Genomic DNA, 18,412 nt, shown 5'->3' with positions numbered 1-18,412 from the left:
ACTCGTGCCTCTGGGCCCTTGGTCTGCTTGGGTGCTCCTGAAGCGGGGCCCCAGCTAGGAAGTGATCGCGTGGGGAGCTGCTGCCAACTCAGGGCTCCTGATACAGCGGTGCAGAAAAGGGGGTGCGCACCGGGAACTCCCAGCGCGGGGAGGCATCTCAGGCACTCGATCCTCCCTCCCTCGCCCCGGGTCCGGCCCCGGGCGGCTCTGGCCGGGCAGGCGGCGGGCAAGACACTACCTGTGTGCGTGCCGGGCATTCCTGCTTCTGCTGCCGCGCCGCCGCGCCTGGGCGCGCCATGGGCCTGATGCCGGCTGCTCGGGCCTTCTCCAGCTGCCGCGCCTGCCCACGGCCGCCCTGCCGCCTGCCCTCCTGCTGCGCGCCCGCCGCCCCAGGTAGGGGCTCGACGGGACGCGGGGCTTGGGGGGTGGGGGCTGAGGGAGGGTGGCCCGCATTACGGAGCCCGGGGATCCTAGACTGGTCCCAGGGGACTGCCGGGGATGTATGTGCATGTGCGTGTCGGGGAAGAGGAACTGGGGATGCCCTATCCCTTCTGGCGGGGGTGAAAGCTGTTTGGAGAGATGGGAAACTATGTCTGGGCATTTAATATCTTCCCCATCCCCGACAGCAGGAGGTGGGTCAAAGGCTCTAACTCCAGGGCCTGTTGCTGGCCTCTGGAAGGCCACCAACCAGAGGAGGGAATAGGTTTGCCTTGGGGCCTGACTGGCCTTGGACAACCCCATCCTCTAGTGCCTTAACCTCTGGTGGTTTTCCAGCCACGCTGAGAGCAAGTTAGAAGGGATTTCAGCCTCTTGCCAATCTGAGACTGTCTCAGAAAGCAGGACCTGAAATAGGAAAAGTCGGTGGTCCAATCAAAGTGGGGGTGGATGTTCCAGGAGTCGGCGCAGGGCAGGTTGCAGGTGGGAGTGGACCAAAGAGCAAGAAAAGTTTGTAGCTAAGAGAGAGATTGTAGATTTCCCCAAAGTTTGCAAACCTCTGGAGAATTGTTTTCTCGTTGTCCACCTCCCACCCCACCCCCACCCCTGACTGTGGCCTCCTCTCCACTGGGGAGAGCCAAAGGCAGATAGACAGCAGCCAAGCCGACCTGCTGCCTCAGCTCTGGGACCAGATCCAGAGGGAATCCCAGTGACCTCCCTTTCTTGCTGTGGCAGGACGCTGGCCCCCTCGCACCACCACCACCGCTTCCCTTGAGGCACTAGGTGCCCTGTGTTGGTATCGTGTGTTCGCCCGTGGGCATAGCTCCAGGACTCGGCAGGGAGGTTGAGGGCCACTTCCAGGGGGTTTTAGAATGAGCTCTGAGCAGCAGCTGGGACTGTTTCCAGCTGCTGCTTCCACTCCTGCTTGAGATTCTGAGAGGCACTTACCGGAGGCACGTAGGCCAGGCTGGAAGGAACAGCTGGCCAGGCAGAAGCTGTGACCGCAGGTCTACACTGAGGAAAGCCGTCCCTGACAACTTCCTCTCAGCTGGCAGAGTGGGCACTTTGTGACGACCGTGGGCCGGGACCTCTAGGAACCACGTACTGACTGGGTTTCCAGCAACATGACAAGCCTACTGGAACTGATTCTTGGCATATTTCCCCTCTGAGACTTGCCAGGAGGGCTTTGGGAGTTCAACAGGTGGGGCCAGGCCACACAGGGTCTGCCAGAGAGGCGGACTGTGGTAAAGAAAGCAGTGGGCAGGGCCACTGGAAAGGGAGGCTGCCTGAGGCCTGATGGTGGCTTGCCTACAGTGGGGGCAGCTGGCAAGGAAGAATCAGGAGGCTGAGCAGGAATGAGGTCTGGACTCTTTCAAGAGTCCAGTGGAAGAGGGGATGGCCTGGGAATGTGGGGCCATCCCGGGCCTTGGGGCACTCTGTGAACATAGATGCTACTTCACTCTGTAGATGGAGACAGAGGCCTGTGGTCCACTGGTTTAGCCCAATGTGTGTCCAGGACCTGGGTCTCTTTGGTCTTATTACTTGCCCCCTCTGTCCCGACCTCCTGGCATCTGGGGCCAGTGCTCACCTCCAGGCATCCTTCCTCATCCCCGCCCTCCAGCACCAGGTGTTCCACATCTCAGCTACTCCATTGACCCCCTAAGTCCCCTTCCTCATACTTGATTGTTTCCTCTGTCACCTCCTTCCCCAAACCTCTTCTATTTTGAAGTGCTGAGACCTTGTGACTTTCCCGTTGCCCCATCTGGGGCCAGTGAGAATGTTCAGGAAGGCTTCAGTGGGAGGCAGGGTTGGGAGGGGCTGTCACGGACAGACCTGTCAAGACTGGGTGTCGCCGTGCGGACAGATGGGCTAGTCTAAGTTTTGTGCCTAGGGGCTAGTGGAGGCCAGCAGGGCAGAGCTTGCCTGGCAGCCTGGTTAGTAAAGTGAAGATCACAGCGGGTGGAGCGGGGAGCATGCTCACAACCCGGGATGACTCTGAGACTCATGGTGTCGCTCAGCTCACACATCCACAGCTTTTACTTTCCTGGGTTCTAGCTTCCGGGGGGTCACCTGCCACCTGAAAGTACAAAGTGGAAAATTCCATAAACAAACAGCTCATACGTTTTAAATTGTGGGTTGTGATGAAATCTCGAACCCTCCCACTCTGCCGTGTCTGGGATATGAGTCATCATTTTGGGGTGCTTGCTCTGTTTATGTCGCCTGCCTATCAGATCCGTTGTCACGGTACTATAGTGCTGGTATTCACACCGCCTTTATCTCGTTCCACAATGGCCATTTGCGGAGCTGCTCCTTTAAGAGAAAATGCTGAAGTACAAAAAGATGAGTTCGGAGATGGGGTGCAGGGAGCAGGGCATCCACAGAAGGGACCTTCCGTTCTAGTATATTGTTAAAATTGTTCTGTTTTGCCAGCTCCTTAGCTCAGGTCCTAAAGAGACAGATGGCTATCAGTGGTGCCTGTTGGCACACCAAAGCAGTGCATGCGGCCTCCAGGCTCCCTCAGTACCACAAGAAGGTCGCATCCTGTCTCTCCTCACCCTGTGCTCCACCCTAAACTTCTCCAACTCACGGGCTTCCTTCCCCCAAGCGCCTCACTCGCCCCTTGTAACTCTGGTGTTTCAGGTACGCCCTTTCTTTTGTTCCCCTCTATACCCTCCCTCTTGCCCCTCCTGCCCCTCCCACCCCTCCTTTGCCTTCACTCTCTCTCTCCTTCTCTCTCTTCCCCTCTCTCTTCTCGTGGCCAAGTGCAGTCTATTGGCCATGTCTACTTTGTCTCCCTGCTCTGGACTCTTCCGGATGCCTCTGGCTGTTCGCTCCCTTATAAAATAAAAATCTTCCCCTCAAGCGTCCTATGGAGCAGTCGCGATCTCCTTTTCTATGTCTGGTGCCGAAACCCTCAGTTTACCCTTAGATCATGCATGTTCTACTTAGGGAATGGTGTTGTCTACAGTTTCCCTGGGGATCTGGGTTTGCTGCCCCTGAGAATAGGGGACTTCTGCTCTTAGAACAGGGCCAGGCACGGACACACAGTGAGAGGCGGATGCCTAGGACCCGGGGAGCAAGGAGGCTGGTTGCACTCACCTGAGCTTTGTGAGTCTGTGGAGAGAATTTGGCAAGTCTTCTGTCTTCCTGACTGGTCTCCAGTCGCTGCGAGCTGAGGCCGGGAGCTGAGGCCAGTGACTTAGGACAGGCAAAAGCACTACATCGTGTTTGTCCTTCCCATAATCGCTGCCCATGGCCCTGCAGAAATGAGTGTCTTTACACGGCTGTGGCCCTGGGGGTGGGAGAAGCAATGGAAACAGAAGGCCTTGCATGTGCACGGGTGCTGTGGGGTTTTAGTTGAAGATGTGTTTACAGTCGTTTGTGCAGTGGAGCATTTGTTTACCGATGCAAAGGTGTGTTGCAGCCTTTGATGTCGCATTTGTGTAATTCTGTAAAGCTGAGTTATTTTGCCTGCTGCGAACACTTGATTTGGTCTACTAAAGAGCTGAATGGCCAGTAGCTAGACAGGAGAGGGATAGGCGGGGCTGCCAGGCAAAGAGAATAAAATTGGAGGAGAAATCTAGAAAGGGAGAACGGGGAACAGTAGGAGAGGAGGTGCCAGGGGCCAGTCACCCAGTCACCCAGTCGCCCAGTCACCTAGTCACCCAGTCACCCAGTCACCCAGTCACCCAGTCACCTAGTCACCCAGTCACCTGGTCACCCAGTCCCCCAGTCACCCAGTCCCCCAGTCACCCAGTCACCTAGTCACCCAGTCACCTAGTCACCTAGTCACCCAGTCACCCAATCACCCAGTCACCTAGTCACCCAGTCACCCAGCCCCCCCAGTCGCCCAGTCACCCAGTCACCTAGTCACCCAGTCACCCCAGTCACCCAGCCACCCAGTCACCCAGTCCCCCAGTCACCTAGTCACCTAGTCACCTAGTCACCCAGTCACCCAGTCGCCCAGTCACCCAGTCACCCAGTCCCCCAGTCACCTAGCCACACAGCCAGCCGTGGAGGAAGAGGGAAAGAATGATATAAAGACTAAAGGAAAGCTAAGAGCCCAGAGGTAAAATGTACTTAAAGAGAAACGGGATAATTTAAGTTAGAAAAACTAGCTAGAAACAAGCCAAGCTAGGACCGGGCATTCAAAAGTAAAAATCAGTCTCCTTGTATTTATTTGGGAGCTGTGGCAAGCCCCCAGAGAGTAAAAAAATAAAGCAAAGCAAAACAAACAAATAACTAGACATGGGCATGGCTGTGTGGAAGCTGACACTGGCGAGGTTGAGGCGGGGCAAAGCTGAAGGAAAGATCCATATGGGTGGTGGGGAGGAGGCGGGTGCCAGGCCAAACTAGCTACTGCCCCACCTGGGCTCTTCCTCTCTGTGTTCCATGCCTACTCATTTGACGTAATGGTACTTCTGGTTACAACAGACATGACTTCCCATGGCTTCTTTCCATGGGCTGGGACCCCTTCCCCACTTTTCCAGACTCTAGTGTCATTTGGGGAGGCCTGTCGTCACAAATGCCTCAAAGCAGGAAGCAGCCGAGGTGGGTGGGAGGCAACAGGGAATCGGCAGTGGGTTTCTGTCAGAGGTACTTTTTATCACGCTTGCTTTGTGGAGACTTAGGCCTGTTGCCACGCTAAGCACAGATATTTCAAGAGAAACTCAAGAGCTGGGGTACAGCTCAGTGACAAACAGTTTGCCTAGCGTGTGCACTTTTAAACAAAGAAGGAGAGAGGGGGAAAAAAAGCTAATTTTAAAAATGTTCCACCCCCCCCCCCTTCAAAACAAAACAAAACAAAAACAGGTGGTGGCAGCACACACCTTTAATCCCAGCACTCCGAAGGCAGAGGCAGGTGGATCTCTGAGTTCGAGGCCAGTGTGGTCTACAGAGTGAACCCGAGGACAGCTAGGACTGTATCACAGAGAAACCCTGGCTTGAACCCTCCCCCCCCCCCACATACACACACACAAACTTTTCAACGTGACAGGAGGAGGTAAACCTGTGCAGCCTAGGTCCTGAGCGTGGGTGACTGAGTCCTGAGAGAGAAAGGGCAGGGTCTCTGTGTCCTTGGACCAACCAGCTTTGACCGCAAAGGCTAGGACACTGTTAGGTCTGAGTCTGGCCTGCTTTGAGCTGCCCAAGTATCCAGCTTGTTCCTGGGCTCCAGGCTCTCAGCCTTCCCCAAAATCACAGTCAGGGAACCAGCCCGCCAAGTCCCAAAAGAGGGAGGTTTCCATCTTTTCCAGTACCACTTCCTCTGCTGTGACCTGATGGTCCCTGTCCATGGGACATGCTGCTGGGCGCCTCCATCTTCATGGTGGTGGCAGAAGAGCTGGGATGTTTACTGCATCCAGAGCCACACTGAATGGGCTTCACTTGGACCCTGCCACAGGCACACACAAGTTGACATGTTCGCATGTTCACATGCACAAAGAAAACCCCCAACTCTGTGTGCATATGGTGCACACCTTTCCCTGAGAAGGCATGCGGGGCAGGGGCATCTTCCTCGCCAGCTCTGAGTGCTTTATTTCCAGATCGTGCAGTTTAAGGCTCAGCATTTGCAATGCCATTCTGTGACAGGGTTTCTCTGTGTAGCCCTGGCTGTCTGGTAGCTTTGTAGACCAGGCTGGCCTCGAACTCAGAGATTCACCTGTCTCTGCCTCCCGAGTGCCGGGGTTAAAGGCGAGTGCCACCACTCCTCGACTGCTTCATCCTTCTTAAAGCTCAGATGGCGGTGGAACCGTCCTTCCCTATCTTTGAAGCTGTACCCCTGAACAGTTGAACAGATGTTGAATGGGACGATGTTTTCCACATCAGTGTGTCGACAGTCTTGTCCTGTGAGCTGTCCTGTGCCCCCCTTTACAGCAGTGCCCAAGGGACTGACCCAAGAGGGATCCGCTCATTCTCATGTGCTTGGACATGGCATGGTTTCCCATCTGGAGTGAGTTCCCCAAATCCACGAACACAATTCAAATACATGCTCCCTGAGGCCATTTTCTCTAGCCTGAGCAAGCTCCACAAGACAGGCTAGCTGCGCTAAGAGCCCTGCCTAGCCACCTGGGGGTACCCTCCCAGCGTCTAATCTGTACCCTTGGAAAGAGCCTCCTTTGGTACCCACAGCCTTCTCAGATACCCTTTACCCGCCATTGAGCAGAGCGGCAGAGGAATCTAAACAGTCTCTTCCTGTGTCCAGGGATCTTTGGGCAGCGGCTGGAGGACACAGTGCACCATGAGCGGAAGTATGGCCCTCGCCTGGCACCTCTGCTGGTGGAACAGTGTGTGGATTTCATCCGGGAGCGAGGACTCGGTGAAGAGGGGCTCTTCCGTATGCCAGGTCAGGCCAACCTGGTGAGGGACCTGCAGGATTCCTTCGACTGTGGGGAGAAGCCTCTGTTTGACAGGTGAGCTCTGAGAGACAGGGCAGGAGAGGTGGGCCCAGTTGGTAAGCCTGCTGTGGTTTCCCCCTTGACACCAGCTTCTCTGAGCAGGGCCTGCCTGGTATGTCGGCTGCCCCTATGACTCATGCGCGTTTATCCAGTCTGCTCAGAGGACGGACTGCCAGTGCAGAGTCACGCTGGTCCCCTGGTCTTCTTGAGGTTGTCTGCCACAAACAAGGTCAGCCATGTGGTAGTGTTCGCAGCTCTTCCCTGACCCCGGTAGAGGGAAGAAGGCCTCAGCTGGCTGCCAGGCCGGCATGGCTTAGACACAGCTGCATCTCGGAGTCCAGGCTTCCTGCAGTGTGCCTCTTAGCTCTGCCTCTTCTTAGTGACCCAGCCCAAGCTTCCACAGTGGTATGGTGGCCTAGCAGCTGAGTTCCATCACAGTCGGTTTTGGGACAGGAAGAGAGTTGCTTCTGCCCGCCTTGGGTCTGTGCTCATCACTGGGACTTTCCCATGGCTACTACGTGGGAACTGCATCCACTTCCCTGGGCCTGAGAGGGGGGAGTGGGGCTTGCCTTTCCGTGGGGTTGTGTGGGCTCGCTTCTCTCTGCCAGCATCCCACTCAGTACAGATCAGCTTTGCAGAGTTCTTGTATCAAGCCATGAAACCGAACCAGACACCCATAAAGCTGCCTTTTCTGACATCTTCCCTCAGACAAGGATCACCACAGGACAAACCAGCCCTGCAGTGCCCACAGCCCTGGGCTTTCCTGGTCCTACAGAGTGTAACACTCATCCATGCAGTTTCTTCCCAGAGCCGTGGCCATAGCCAGAGCTGTGACATTTCTCTCCTTACCTGTGGCGCTCAGGACTAACCATGGGGCCATTGGAGTCCCTTTACCTGGAGCCTTTGAATGCCTGTCCACAGCTTGTGGCTTATTCTCCATCTCTGCCAGACAGTCCTTGTGTCTCCTGTAGGCATCAAGGTTAGAGACTGCTTCCAGCAATCACGGTCTTGGTAGGATCCGGGGGCAAGGGGCTTTTAGAAACTTCCCAGGGTCAGATACCCTGCTGCGGTGTTAGACACTGGGAAGACTTCAGACCTCGCACCACCGTATTCAAACTCCCTGGGGTTTCCTGGCAAGGTACCAAGCCTTCGGGCCTAACCCACCCTCTGGTGTCATCATCTTGTTATGCCTCCTGTTTTAATGCATGGTGCCAGCCGGGCCCCAGTTTGGCGCCCGTCCCTGAATTCAGTTCCATAGACCTGCATCTCAGCATTGGCAGCATGACAAGGCCCTTCCTCCAGGCCATGGCTCCTGGCTGCCCTTCCATTATGGTACCTTTCTTCCTGCGGCTTTAACGGTTCCTCCTCCCAAGCAGGCATCTCAGCAGTGTCCCTTTAGCAAGGCAGTGCTTCAGAAACTCCTCCCTGTTTCCGAGACCGTTCTCCTCCAGTTTCTGCTATTCACATAGCAGCTGTGTCCACCAACTCACAGGGCCCCAGGGATCTGGCCCTGTCCGGCCTGGTTCAAAGTGTGCCCTGGGGCTCTGTTCCCCCAAACTCACTCACAGGGACATCTCAGGGCTTTATTGCCCTCAATCATAGAGGCTCAAGGGCTCTGCTTCCTTGCCCACCTGCCTACTGTGAGCACTGGGGCTGTGTTTCCGACAACTCCGTCATAAGGAGTCCTCCTAAAACTCCATCACAAGGAGTCCTCCTAAAACTACCTCACAGGGAGTCCTTCCACCAACCAACTGGGCTTGCATGAGGGGAATTCCCTTCCCAGACTTACTCTGTCTTGTGCCGTAGACTCCCCCTCACCCCCGCCCCCGCCCCCCTTGTACTAGCCTGCCTATAGGTGTTGCTTCTGGCCTTGGTCTTCCTCTACCACTAAACTCCTTCTCATCTGCTTACCCTTTCTCCATAGTAACAGTCAGCCCCAGGTGTGAGTGTGTGTGTGTGTGTGTGTGTGTGTGTGTGTGTGTGTGCGTGTGTGTAGACTAGATTAGGATGGCAGGGTTGCAGATAAGAGCTTATGAACCAGTGGGGAAAGAGTGTATGTGTGTTCTCCAAGATTGGAGACAAGTGAGACCTTCATTCTGGACAGATGCTGTTGTTGACGTGGGCAAGAGGGTGACTCTGAGGAGGAAGAGAGGATGGGAAGCTGCAGGTGGAGGCGTGGTCAGAGGCGATGGCTCAGTTGACTGTAGCAGTCTGCGGATCCCCGGGGTCTTGCTGTGGCCTTGCCTCAGCCCACCAGCCGCATGGAGCATGTCCTGTGAGACTCCCAGGCTGATGGGCCCAGGCATTGGCCTGGAATGTTCTCTCTGGTGCTGGTGAGAATGTGATGGGTGTGCAGCGGATTCACTGTGGCGTGGGAACGGAATTCAGGGACACTGGGGCCAAGCGTTAAAGAAAAGACCGGCAGAGAGTGGGGGAGGGAAGACCGCAGAGGAAACCACGAGAAAGAAAAAGTGTGAGGAACAGTGGCCATGGGGTACCGCTGAGCTGCAGGTCTCCGTGGGCAATGGGTAGTGTGGGAAGGGCTTTGAGCAGGAATGAAGACAGGAAGTCTGTGGACTGCAAGGGGCTAGCATGTAACCAGTCCCACTTCCTGTCTCTGAGGCGGCAGCAGCTGCCCAACCTGGAAGAGTCCCATCTGGGAAGGGCACTGGCTTCCAGTGTGGATAGAGAAAGGGGCCCAGGAGGCGGCAGTGGGCAGTGGGCAGTGGGCAGTGAGCAGCAGCAGCTTGGCTCGTGAAGGGAGGTCAGGAAGAAGAAGCCCACATGTGTGGATCTTGGGAATGTGTGGTCATATGGAGGCCATAATATCAAATGTCTGCCAAAAGGACCCAGGGCTTTAGGATGCCCAGCATGGTACATGGCCAAGTGTCACCTTATTAGGCAGCCAAGATCTGCTGGGCCCAGGTGTAGCTTGAAGTGCCACCTTGGAAGGGGTGCCAGCTGTGGCCAGAACTGTCCCACAGAGTCAAGGCAGATAGGAAAAGGGAGAGTGAGCCTGAACTGGGAATACCCTTGAATACCCGGCCCCGAAACACACACACTTCAGCCTAGGCGTCTCTGAGCCCATAGTGGAGACTAAGTCCAGTTGTGGCCATCCATGGCCCTAGAGATGGAGCAAGGCACTGAGACCAGAGGCAGGGACCTGACCTGACCTGTCACCTGTCCAGCCAGTGCTGGGTGCTGCTATCTGCAGGAAGGTCAGCCCTGGTGGGTTCCCTCTGATATAGACTCCCCAATTCAGCCAGGGTTCATCCCAGGAACTAAGCAAGCTCAAGCAAAGACTTGACTGTACCCCATGAGAGCTTCCTGTGAGCTGATCAGGGTCACAGGTGATTTCTTCTACTTTGAGCAGCTCTTGTGAGAGGACCAGCCATGCGCTGTGGCTTCTGCAGCAGAACATCTGCCAAGTCGCACACCGTGAACGCAAAGCAGAATTCTCATTGTGAGAGGACCAGCCATGCGCTGTGGCTTCTGCAGTAGAACATCTGCCAAGTCTCACACTGTGAACACAAAACCAAATTCTCTTCACCCCTTAGACACTAGACTGGATTTGAGCCAGTGATGTGAGGCTGGTGAGGAGCTCCAAGTTGAAACTTCCGGTCTCTCTGTCACCCTCCCCCCATGCAGGGGTCCTGCCTTCTGTGCTTGCAGGCAGCCTGGGTCTGTAGCTGGCTATATGCACACACCTCGACCTGAGACCGGGTACTGTCCTGGTCTCATGGGAGGTCATAGCGTACGTGTTAGTCCTGCAGCTTCCTGGGCTCGTGTTCTCACTCATGTCCCCCTTTTCACCCCAGCACCACAGATGTGCACACAGTGGCCTCCCTGTTGAAGCTCTACCTTCGGGAGCTCCCAGAGCCCGTCATCCCTTTCGCCAGGTATGAGGACTTCCTCAGCTGCGCCCAGCTGCTCACCAAGGACGAGGGGGAGGTCAGTGCCTCCCGGGACACATCCTGGGGGTGGGCTTGGGGGGGCAGCAGGCTTGTGGAGTCAAGATTTATCAATGGCACATGGGTCCTGACTGCAAGGCTGCTGTGCAGGGGAAGGAGGGCCCTCAATGCTGTGGAGTCTGTGTAGGACTCCAGTTCTCCTCTGGTAGTTAGCGCAGAGGTAGAAGAGGGGTGGGGTGGCAGGCAGACCCCTCAACACAGCGTACCAGTTCTAGCCACCGCGCAGCGCACACTTCTGCTTCCCCATGGTCTCCCACACCTGGCTCAGACTCCCAGGCTCTCACGGTGTTAAGACCGAGGAGCCTGTTACCTGTTTTCTGAGATAGCCGCCAGGACAGGCCTCAGTCCCCTCCCCTCCACACTCTGCCCTCCTGGCCTTGCTGGAGCCATCTGCAGCTCTGGGCTGCTGCAGCGGACAGACTGTTTGCCTTCTCCGTGAGCGTGCCCGGGTGAGAGTTGTTATCTGGCAAATATTTGTGCGCTGATAAGTGAGCCGAGACATTCCTCTGTGGCCTTGCAAAGGCCACCCCTCACTCCAGCTCCCAGAAATGAAATCAGTCTCCTCAAGAGGTCACAGCCACACTTTGGAGGGACAGAGGAGGTCAGCTGGGACTGGCCATGCATCCCTCCCTCCTCCCGTCCTGCCTTTCTCCAGTTAGGGGAGGCCATAGTGCTGGTGTCTGAAATTCTCTGTTCTCTTTCTTCACAAGGGGACTCTGGAGTTAGCTAACCAAGTGAGCAACCTTCCTCAGGCCAACTACAACCTGCTCAGATACATCTGCAGGTAAGTGGCCTGTTTGGGGCGGGCCTCCTCTGGCTCTGCACTCATTCCCTCCACCCCTGGAGAGACAAAACTGTAACAGAGGGTCTATTCACCCCCTCAGTGCTGCCTCAGCAAGGGTGGGGATGGCAAGGAGTGCGGAAGAACACAGAGCTGCAGGCGGTGGTCGGTCGTGAATCAGTTCAGAAGGACCCTGCCCGGTCCTGCCTTCCTGGGTACCTCTCACTTCCCTTCCCCACATGCTGGGTGCTGGCAGGGGTCTGCTGGGATGACACTCACCCAGTGCCAGGCGGGGTCCGAGCTTACGGCGCATTTGCCTTCTACACTAAGGATGGCCATATCTTGTTCCTTGGCCTTTGTTTCTCAGGATAGTCTTAGATCTCAGGAGCGGTCTCCCTTGATCACGTACAGGTGCAGCTGACTACCCAGCAGCTACAGAAAGCCTGAGAGGCTTGGCTGAGTGTGGGGCTGGAAGGGGGCCTGAGGGCACAAAGAGGGGGCCATGCGGTGGGGTTGGAGGTAGAGGGCGAGCCTAGAGGGCATGACTATATGAAGTTAAGGGTTGGGTGGCTATGGGATATGCCTGCGTATTGAAGGTAGCATGGTAGCATAGCGAGTGGTTGGGTATAGGGTAGCTGAGTGGGTGTGGATGGAGTGGGTTTTGTGTGGATGTGGCTAGGGTTTGGCTGTTCATAGCTGTGACAGATGCGGGTGCATGAAGCATAGGTATGTAAGGTGTGGTATGTGGATTGATGGAGCGGGTAGTAATGCGGGTGGCTGACTGGTAGGGGGCGGGCATCAGCAGTCTGGTATGGTGGGTATGTCTGCGGGGTGCAGCTTGGAGTGTTAGGGTGGTGGGTGGCTGGTGGTGCAGGACGGAAGAGGTGAATTCGGTGTGGGCTGGGCTTGGTGGGGTATGGTATGGTGTCCATGGCCATGCGGGGCTCAGAGCTCACGGTAGACTGGAGTTCGGAATTTGCTGCTTCACTAATGGCGTTTTCTCTTTTGCAGGTTTCTGGATGAAGTGCAGGCCCACTCAGATGTCAACAAGATGAGTGTCCAGAACTTGGCAACAGTCTTTGGCCCTAACATCCTTCGGCCACAGATAGAGGATCCAGTAACCATCATGGAAGGTAAAAGGGAGGTGGCTTGGTGGTGCCCAAAGCTGCGAGATTTGGGCTCGTGTTAGTCGCCAGCACATGCTTAGCACAGCTTATTGCCAGGGGGACAATAGCTTAAATGTCCTGTCTCCATCTTTAGGGACATACCCACCTTCCCTCTGTGGCTGGTAGCAACCGGTTATTGGAAACAATGAAAATGACCAGTGCTTAGAGAGGACGGAGCAGCTGGGAATCAGGAGTCCTTCTCCTTGAACCCACACAAATATTTTCTGCTTTAGCGCCACAGTGAAGTGACCGTCTTAGGTTCCTGGAGGATAGACCTGTGCAAGCACCAGGGAATTTTTCTCTTTGAGAAGTAATAATAAAATGATGTTTTAAAAGAGCAACATAGTGAGGCTAAGGCGGGAGAATCACTTAAGTCCAGAAATTTGAGGTCAGCCTGGACAACATGAGACATGGTCTCAGCAAAAGGAAGCGAGGAAGAGGTGAATAAGAAACCAGACAGTCTCTGCTTTGCAGCTCATCTGTGCCGTTCAGGTACAGTCCTCACACGGGCCTGTGTGTGATTATAGTCCTTAAGTCCCAGATGATGAAACGGAGGCCACGTGAGGTGCGGTGACTCACCAGGGGCCTGACAGCCAAGCTTGCAGAGGGCCCACGTAGAGAGAGGCCAGTGTGGAAACGAGAGCCTGTATGCACAAGCCTTTGGGAAGCCTGTCCCCAACAGAGCCAGTGTAAGGACCTTGCTGCCTGGGGTTGTTCACATCTGGTTGGTGAGGACACTCCTGAAGTCCTGGTTTAGACCTGAGGACATGGGCCCAAACTTGGTTGCCATCAGCAGCCCCATAGTCCAGTCTGGGAGGGCTGAGTTTTCTGGCTGAGAAGTCTTCTGTGATTTCTCTTGGACCACTAGGTTTCCATGGGAAGTCCACCCAGGCCATGGTCTCTCTTCCCAACTCTGCTGGAGGGAGCACGGCTGTAGAGCAGACACTGTTGACCTTTGGAATGACCCTATCTTTACTGCTGAGCCACATACCACCACATGGGAGCCGTACCCCCAGATTGGGAGCCCGGCATCTCAGGGATGATGGAGGGGTTGGGTGGTCAACACTGTGCATATGTGCATTTACGTGTATGCATATCTCCATACACATTAAGAAGACTTTATCAGGGCCTGAGCCATGGCTCTGTGGTTGAGTACGTTTGCTACTCTGGCAGATGACTCAGGTTTGGTTGCTAGTATCCACGTGGCAACTGGCAACACTTTGTAACTCTGGTTCCAGAGGATCTGACTTTCTGTTTTGATCTCCACAGGCACTAGGCACATGTGTGCTGCACATAAATACATGCAGGCAAAATACTCACATACATGAAATAAGTACTTTTAAAAAGATTTATTTATTGCATTTTTTATGTGTATCACTGTTTGGTCTCTGTTTGGTCTGCATGTATGTCTGTGTGCCGTGTGCATGTCTGGTGCCTGCTGAGATCAGAAAGAGGTGTTGGATCTGTAGGAACTCGAGTTATAAATGGTTATGAGCCACTCTCTGGATGCTGGGAATTGAACCCAGGTCCTCTGCAAGAATGAAAAGTTCTCTTAACTGCTGAACCATCTTCCCAGTCCCCAAATAAGTAATTTTTTAAAAGGATGTATACTCATACATGTGTGTGCATGTATGTGCATGCATGTGTGCGTGTGTATGTGTGTGTGTGAGAGAGAGAGAGAGAGAGAACCCTGTTCCAGAGAGAGGAGAGAGAGAGAGAGAGAGAGAGAGAGAGAGAGAGAGAGAGAGAGAGAATCCTGTTCAAGAGCCCTGTATCCTCAGAGGGTCTTCATTAAGGCACAGCCAGCAGCAGCGATAGCACAGGAGAAACTGAGTTGTTGATGTGCTCTGAGAACCTGCTAGGTTCTGATTTCCAGTTCCATCATCCTGTGACCTCAATGAGCATCATGTCTGCATGGCATCTCCCTCCTCCTAGGTGCGCAGTGCTATGCTTCCTCCATGCTCAGGGGATTTGTGGGCACAGCCCTGTCTGTGCCTGGTTCTGGCTGGTGTGACAGTCCTCTCTCAGACCCTGGTGAAGGTGCCCTGCAGGAACGGGCATCCTGTGTCTGAGCCGTAGCTGACCCTGCCAACCTTTCCTGTCTCTTTCTCATAGGCACTTCCTTGGTTCAGCATCTGATGACTGTCCTCATCCGCAAACACGGACAGCTCTTTGCCGCAACCTCCCTGGAAGAACCTGCCTCGTCCCGTGGTACTGTCCAGGGCACAGTAGAGTGGGGCTCTGAGGAGGTCCCCCAGGACCACCATGGTGAGCCTGGCAGCCCTGGCTTGCCCACACACAGGACCTCATCTCTGGATGGGCCAGCTGCAGCAGTACTCTCTAGAACTTCTCCCCCACGCCTTGGCAGCCAGACTGGCCCTGCAGCCACCAGCCCTGGGAAGAGGATGCACACTTTGCCTGGCTGGAAGTCCTCCTTTCGGCAGGGGTCACGGTCGGAGAGCCCAAAGGGGGGCAGTTCCTCCTTAGAGGTGCCCATCATCTCTGGTGGGAACTGGCTCATAAACGGGCTATCCTCTCTACGTGGCCACCGTCGGGCTTCATCAGGGGACCGGCTCAAGGATACGGGCTCATCACAGAGACTCTCCACCTATGACAATGTGCCCCCATCCAGCCACTTTCCTAGCACTGCCAGCGTGGCCAGCATGGCATGGTCTGCAGCCTCATCCTCCCGAGAGGCGTCTGTCAGCAGTTGCACAGCCTGTCGGGCCAGCGACTCTTCTACCTGCAGCTCCTTACACACTGAGTGGGCTCTTGAGCCCTCTCCCCTCCCCAGCAGCAGTGAGGACCACAGGTCACCAGACCTGGGCCACAGCCTGGAGGAGACATGTGTGGGCAGTGGCAGCAGTGAGCCCAATGACCCAGGCAGCCCCACACAGGCTCATGTCCGCCGCTGTCGGGCTCTCCAGGGCCAGGTAGCCGAGCTCAGGGCAGAGCTGAGTCAACAGAAGACTGAGTACGAGAGGAGCCTGAAAAGGTAAGGGCCGAGCTTATGATAACAAAGCTGCAAGGGGCGGGGCTCAGAGCAGCCAGCCTCCAGGTTGCCTGCCTTGGAAAAACACCCTAGAATGTTCAGGGTTGGTGGGTCAGGCTCCACAGATGCCTGCTGAGGGCATCAGGAGCCAGGTGGCTGCTGCTGTGGATGCTGGGGGCACAGCTGTGTCTCAAACTCCCCAGAATTCTCTGCCTTACTCATGTTTTGGGGTGTCAGGATGAAGCCATGCACACGGTTCATTTGAAATACATGGCATGCTTGGAAGTGGATAAAGGACAATCACACTGGGAATGGAAGGGGACCCTCCTCAGGAGAGGATAGGAGGCTTGGGGTGGGGTTAGGGAAGCACACTTTGGAGCTGTGCCAGCCTTGAGCAGGGTCATAAGGCAGGGCCTTTAACCAAGGTGTTGCTTGGTCTTATTCAGAGGGCAGTGTGTGAAAAAGTTGATGGACTGTCTATCTCAAGGACTTTGGCTCCTCAGATAAGAAGGCTTACTGGAGGTCCAGTAGGAATCAATGAAGAGACCGTAGGAGTTCAGGCCCATGGGAGTGACATGGGCCACAGGGTCAGTAGGGGAGATGGGAGAAACAGGAGTCTTTGGCGCATGTTCTGACGATGGATTGAATGGGCCTTGCTCACTGATGGGTGGGAACAGCCCAACTGGCAGAAAGGCTTTAGAGTTGAAGGGAGAAGCTATAAGCAGGTGCTTCTTGGGCAGAACTAGAAAGGACAGGGCATATTTTGAGGAAGCTGTCAGGAGCTCCGTGTTGGACTGTTCAGTTAAAGATGCTCGTGAACAGGCCAGGAGCTTAGTAGGGGGGCTTGGCAAGGTCACTGTAGCATAACATAGACAGAGAGGGGAGGCCCAAGCAAGGAGAGGGTAGCAAAGAAGGGCTGGGGAACTCGGGAGGCAGAGGCAGGCGGATCTCTGTGAGTTCGAGGCCAGCCTGGTCTACAAGAGCGAGTTCCAGGACAGGCACCAAAGCTACAGAAAATCCTGTCTTGAAAAACAAAACTAACAAACAAACAAAAAACAACAAAGTCTGAGAACAGGGGACAGAAGGCAAGCGATAACGCAGTGCCATCCTCCATGAGGCCCCTTTCTGATGGCATTGCCTGTTGCTATGGTAATGGGAAGTCACTTTTCTCCAAGCATTGTGTCTGGGGGCAGAGGGGGAGGACTCACTGTGATCAGTGCTGCATGCATGTTGTCCCTGTGTGGTGACAGTGCTCTGGGGAGTCTTGGGGGGGTCACCTCTGCATTTCAGGGTGGTCATGGGAGGTGACCCCCAAGGAGGACATGAAGGGCAGACAGAAATTTCCTCCGGATTTATGTTCCTCTGGAGCACTGTGTAGACAGCAGCAGGAGCTGTGGGTACGAGCACATGAAGAAAGGTCAGGGGACCTCTGCTCCCCTTGCCAGTGGCAGGGATCCCTCACCAGGACAGTTGACAGGACTGGAGGGACAAAAGGCTAATCTAGTGCTCAGTGCTAAGACAGGAATCCTTAGGGTGGCTTTTCTGGGTCCCAAATCCACGGGCTGTGAGATCCCTCCCCGCAGGCCTCTGTCCTCCCTGCCTTGGTGAGACCCAGGGCCATTCCTGCTGTGACAGAGCTCCAGTAGCTGGAGTCTGAAACTCCCTCTTCTTGATTTTTAAGCATCGAGGAGGGCAGTGCTGACTTGCGGAAGCAGATGTCTCGGCTGGAAGAGGAGCTGGACCAGGAGAAGAAGAAGTACGCCATGCTGGAGATAAAGCTCCGGAACTCAGAGCGGGCCCGTGAGGACGCAGAGCGCAGGAACCAGCTGCTGCAGAAGGAGATGGAGGAGTTCTTTGCCACCCTAGGAAGCTTGACTGTCGGGACCAAAGGGGCCAGAGCCCCAGAATGAAAGGAGCAGAGTATATGTCTGTATATGTCTGCTCACTCTCCCTCAGGGGCTGGCCACAGGCTGCAGAGAAGCCAGAAGCTTCAAGTTTGGGCCAGGCCACCAGCAGGGCCATCTGACCCCAAGAGCCAGATAGAAAGAGCCTGATACCCCACAGGGGCTGTCAGGACCCCAAATAGTCCAGGCAGGATCTGGATGCTTCTTCAAACCTATGGGTCCCAGCAGGTGTCAGAGGGGACAGTGCCAAGATCAGCATTAGCCTCTCATCCAGGAAAAGTTCCCAATAGCCACCCAAAAGGATGGCACCTAAGAGCAGGGCCACCGCCAAGAACCTCAGTCTTTATTAAATGTGCTCTGAAAACATAGCACCTGTCACCAGCCTCATTCTTCATGTCTATGCCGGTGGAGTTTATCAAGTAATTCTAGAAAGGTTGTGCATTCCCAGGGGGAAGCTTTCTTAGGGTCCCAGCACTGTGGTTGGGGAAGCCATAGCCACCCCCTCAGCTATCCCACCTCAGACCATCTGTGGCTCCTCCTTGCCCTGCAGGGGCTTCTGGGCTGCCCTCGGTAGCATGCTCTTCTCTGCAGGGGCCCAGCTCAGCTCCAGAGGCCTGGGCCTGCAGGAGAGCGGAGCTCATGGGTCCTCAGGGTGTCTCCTACTCTATACTGGGCCTGGCCCACCTTCCAGATCTGGGAGTGAGAAGAGTCACATAATTTCCATGTCTACTCACTCCTTTGGACATCCTCAGACTTCATGTGTCCCCC

The 18,412-nt window shown here is 55.2% G+C and overlaps 1 protein-coding gene across 6 annotated transcripts in view; it reads left to right on the top strand.

Annotated features, from left to right (window-relative positions):
- The window catches only part of Arhgap22 (Rho GTPase activating protein 22), a 155,032-nt gene extending 137,006 nt beyond the window's left edge, over positions 1-18,026 (top strand). For 3 of the 6 annotated variants that reach the window (XM_050140736.1, XM_050140738.1, XM_050140737.1), the window contains exons 5-10: positions 6,638-6,845; positions 10,649-10,781; positions 11,512-11,585; positions 12,594-12,715; positions 14,864-15,743; positions 17,422-18,026. In XM_050140736.1, the coding sequence (XP_049996693.1) occupies positions 6,638-6,845; positions 10,649-10,781; positions 11,512-11,585; positions 12,594-12,715; positions 14,864-15,743; positions 17,422-17,650 (1,646 nt within the window). In that variant the 3' untranslated portion in view covers positions 17,651-18,026. Of the gene's footprint in view, positions 1-6,637; positions 6,846-10,648; positions 10,782-11,511; positions 11,586-12,593; positions 12,716-14,863; positions 15,744-17,421 lie in introns of those variants that run through there. The other 3 variants (XM_050140739.1, XM_050140740.1, XR_007591395.1) reach the window with 3 other exon arrangements.
- Positions 18,027-18,412: the final 386 nt, after the last annotated feature.

The sequence above is a fragment of the Alexandromys fortis genome, unplaced genomic scaffold, assembly GCF_014885135.2.
Source record: "Alexandromys fortis isolate MF-2015 unplaced genomic scaffold, M_Fortis_MF-2015_v1.1 scaffold_46, whole genome shotgun sequence".
Classification (NCBI taxonomy): Eukaryota; Metazoa; Chordata; class Mammalia; order Rodentia; family Cricetidae; genus Alexandromys; species Alexandromys fortis.
The sequence above is the reverse complement of the archived record's forward strand: the minus strand, read 5'-3'. Positions and strand labels throughout refer to the sequence as shown.